The sequence below is a fragment of the Hydra vulgaris genome, chromosome 14, assembly GCF_038396675.1.
Source record: "Hydra vulgaris chromosome 14, alternate assembly HydraT2T_AEP".
Lineage (NCBI taxonomy): Eukaryota > Metazoa > Cnidaria > Hydrozoa > Anthoathecata > Hydridae > Hydra > Hydra vulgaris.
The window spans coordinates 30,606,486-30,610,000 of NC_088933.1; the positions used below are offsets into that span (position 1 = coordinate 30,606,486).

A 3,515-nucleotide genomic window follows, 5' to 3' on the forward strand; every position below is an offset into this window, starting at 1 on the left:
AAAATTCAATTATTTTGGTTCAAAATTTTTTTTGTTACACTTCTTTTATTGGTATGGAAAGTGTTAAAATTAGCGGAATTAGGATTTTATTTTTTTCCATAACAAAAATTTCATATTGTTTTATTAGGAATAAGAAAAAATAATAACAATAGTAAAGGAAAAAAGTTAAGCTTTAGCAGTGGGACACAGGAAGTGATTTATGCGTATTACAACGTACTAATACGTTTAACCGTTTATGCCTAACTTTTAGTGGTACTCAGCCATAAAAAGTTACGCATAGTTTCTTTTGCGTATTTAAAACTGAAACGAAATAATGACGTGTCAACAAACAGTAATACTTACGGTAACATTGTCACTATTCAGGGTGGCCACTCAAATTTCCATGACTTCGTAAACTTGATGATAAACCACTAACCAGTAAATTATTCAGTACTTGCCACCCACTAAGCAATTGTTAGAAAGTTCTGAAATCATGTCTGAAAAAAACTTTTTTTTTTTACTTCTCTGATAATCTATAACTTACACTGCAAAAATTTCTTTTTCAAAAAGGACTAGACTAGAAATACTAATATTTTTCTTTGCATCCTAAAAATATCACAAGCAGAAAAAATAAAGATCATTTAAAAAAGTTTCATGAATTTTCCATGACTTTCAATGAAAATTTAGGAATTTCATGACTTTTTCCATGACCAAATAAAATTCCATGACATTTCCATGACCAGTGGCCACCCTGCTATTGTTATTTTAATTAATAGTTTAACCGTTACGGAAACTTATATTTATATTATACAACGTTTTCGCATTTTTTTTGTTATTGTTTTGACTTCCTCGTAAAACCTCATAAAACACGATTTTTTTTAAGTCAAAAAACTATATTAAAACTGCTTGTTAAATCAACGTGCTTTTGATTTACGCCTGGATTGTTTGCATAAAAAAGAAAAGTGAAGGATGAAATTTGTTTACTTATAAATTTTCTTGAATTTAGGATTAACAAAATATTTATTAAGGATAATTTTATAGTCAGTGAGCCGGCTCATGGTTCGGCAAATTAAACAAGCTGATCAACAGCAACTCTAACAAAAGAGTACATAACACGTTAGAAGTTTGTAGAAAACTATTAGAACTTTAATAAGGTATATATCCTCCATTTGAAAGCCTATTATTTCTAGAACCTTGTGGAGATAATGTGGATATATTTCTAGAACTTTGCGGAGATCGGATATTAAAATTGTTCATTGGAGATAAAGCAGAACTTCTTTGAAGAGGACGATTGGCTGATGATTGGATGTGTAGATTATTGCCGTAGTTGTGAGGTGAATTCTGAATAATAAAAAAATATATTATATATTATAGGCAATTATACTAAATTATAGGCAAACGAAGAAAGAGAAAAAATAGAAAATAAAATAGAGGGGTAGGGGATAATTTTCGGAGTTTCTACTCACGTGTTTTTAACTCGTAAATAGACTATATTTAATTATATACCGAACGTCTATTTGCGTGTTTAATAAACAAAGTGTAAAATTTTACAAATTGATAAAAATTAAGAAAACTAAGATCTTTGATACTTGATTTTCAAATTTAAAAATTATTCAGGGCAGTGAAGTGTGCATTCGTCGACTATTTAGAGTAGCGTATATTTATATATACTGACTATCTAGGGATAGGCGCAAAGGAGTGTAAATGCATAAGAGGGTTTTTGATTTAAAACAATTAACAATGCAATAAATAAAAGTAATGCAATGATATAAAGAGTACTCACAGATTGCTTGCTATACCCATCTCTAAAGTCTCTCGTGTAATCTCTGGAGTTAGGTTGTCCATAAGAGTGAAATGTCTTATAACGTTCCTGAAAGTTATCAAGATTGCCTCTAGAAGTAATCATACTAGCATGACTTCTAACATTTTCTTCTCTTTCATTTGTATTATCTAATAAAAAACAACGTTTAGCCTGAAACGGTTGGCTCATAATAGTAATAGTAACATAATAGTAAACAAAAGCTTGTGTTGGTACATTTTGAATTTTTTAAACGAATCCACACAAATAAAACTTCAAGTAACAGTTAAAAACTAAAAAATGTGTAATATTTTATTAATAAATGATTTAGCCAAAAACGTTAAGTTTTAATAAGTAGTAAATAGAAAATAAGCTACCTGAGTGTATTCTGTAATGTTTATCAACGTCATCGTTGTCATACGAACCATGAGAATATTTGGGAGAAGACGGATAATGATAAAGACCTAAAATTGAATAAACTCAATAAATACATAAACTTGTTAGATATACCTAGTGTTAGGTTAAAACTGCCATTCCTTCAAAAATTAGGGCAGTTCGGTTTTAATTCTATTTAAAATTAAAAGATTTCCTATTTCTCATTTTGCCTAAAGTCGTCATTGCAATAGATTATCAGAACTCAGATTTTCAAAACCGCCTCCTTAAGGCTGTTTCATTTTGACTATCAAAATATAATAAAGATTTAAGACAATAAATATATTTTATTTATGAATATATATTAAAATAATAAGAACAATAATAAATAATGTAATAAACACAACTGTTTCAAGTAATTATGGGCACAAATGAAAAAAAGATTAATAAGTAAATAAAAAAAAGCACAAATTTAGAAACTAAAAAAATGAAATAGTGATTGGCATAAAGTTTAATTTAATTATTAAAATTTAGTCTAAGGTTTTGAATTAAATATTCATTTTACCTGCTCGGTGTAGTTAAGGCGATTTACAATTTATTCGAATTCTTTTATTTGGAATTAGCATGATTTTATCAGCATATTATGTCCAAACAAGAGCTTTAGATGTTATAATTTTTTTTGCTTCAACTATTTTTAACATTTAAAGAATTTTTTTTTTTAAATATAATTTTCAAAACCTTTTTACTACCAGTAATAGTGAACCTAAAGAACATCATTTTGGAGTCTTTAGATCACTTTCGCTCATCGGCGTTAACATGAACTTAGTTAAAATCTTTTGAAAAAGTGTCTTGACCCACTATAAACCCTAGTTCAAATCGGTTCTGAGGAATATTAACTATATATAGTTGTCAAAATACAATATCCATTTTCACAAAAAATACTAGAATTCCGACCAAGAGAGAGCTTATAAATAAGAAAAATAGCCAATAAACATTCAGAACAGGTATTATTAAACTATGATGTTCATTTCACCATAAATACAAAAATGTATTTATTTAAAATCTTATTAAAATTTTGACAAGTGATTGTTGTTTTAAGATTTTAAAAAAAAAAAATGAATCTTTGGTCTGAGTTTTTTTGCTAAAAACATTTATATTTTATGATACTGCAAAATTCGTCACAGAGTGGACAGGGATATTGAAGCTCCAAAAATGTTTGTTAACTGAACTTGAATCAGTGTTTTTTTAAAAAGCGTGCAGATTTGCTCAAAATGTTTTGAGCAAATCTGCCCTCTTAAAAACACTGATTCAATTATAAACACTGTTCTAGTCTAAACTATTTGATGTGAGTGCAGGAAATAACAAC

General features: G+C 28.0%; 1 protein-coding gene across 1 annotated transcript in view; it reads right to left on the reverse strand.

Moving 5' to 3' along the window:
- Window positions 1-954: 954 nt before the first annotated feature.
- Window positions 955-3,515, reverse strand: part of LOC100201625 (inactive histone-lysine N-methyltransferase 2E) — a 67,563-nt gene continuing 65,002 nt past the window's right edge. The window contains exons 22-24 of the mRNA XM_065817054.1: window positions 2,155-2,241; window positions 1,763-1,929; window positions 955-1,320 (exon numbers count right to left, since the gene is read on the reverse strand). Of these exons, the coding sequence (XP_065673126.1) occupies window positions 1,126-1,320; window positions 1,763-1,929; window positions 2,155-2,241 (449 nt within the window). The 3' untranslated portion in view covers window positions 955-1,125. The remainder of the gene's footprint in view (window positions 1,321-1,762; window positions 1,930-2,154; window positions 2,242-3,515) is intronic.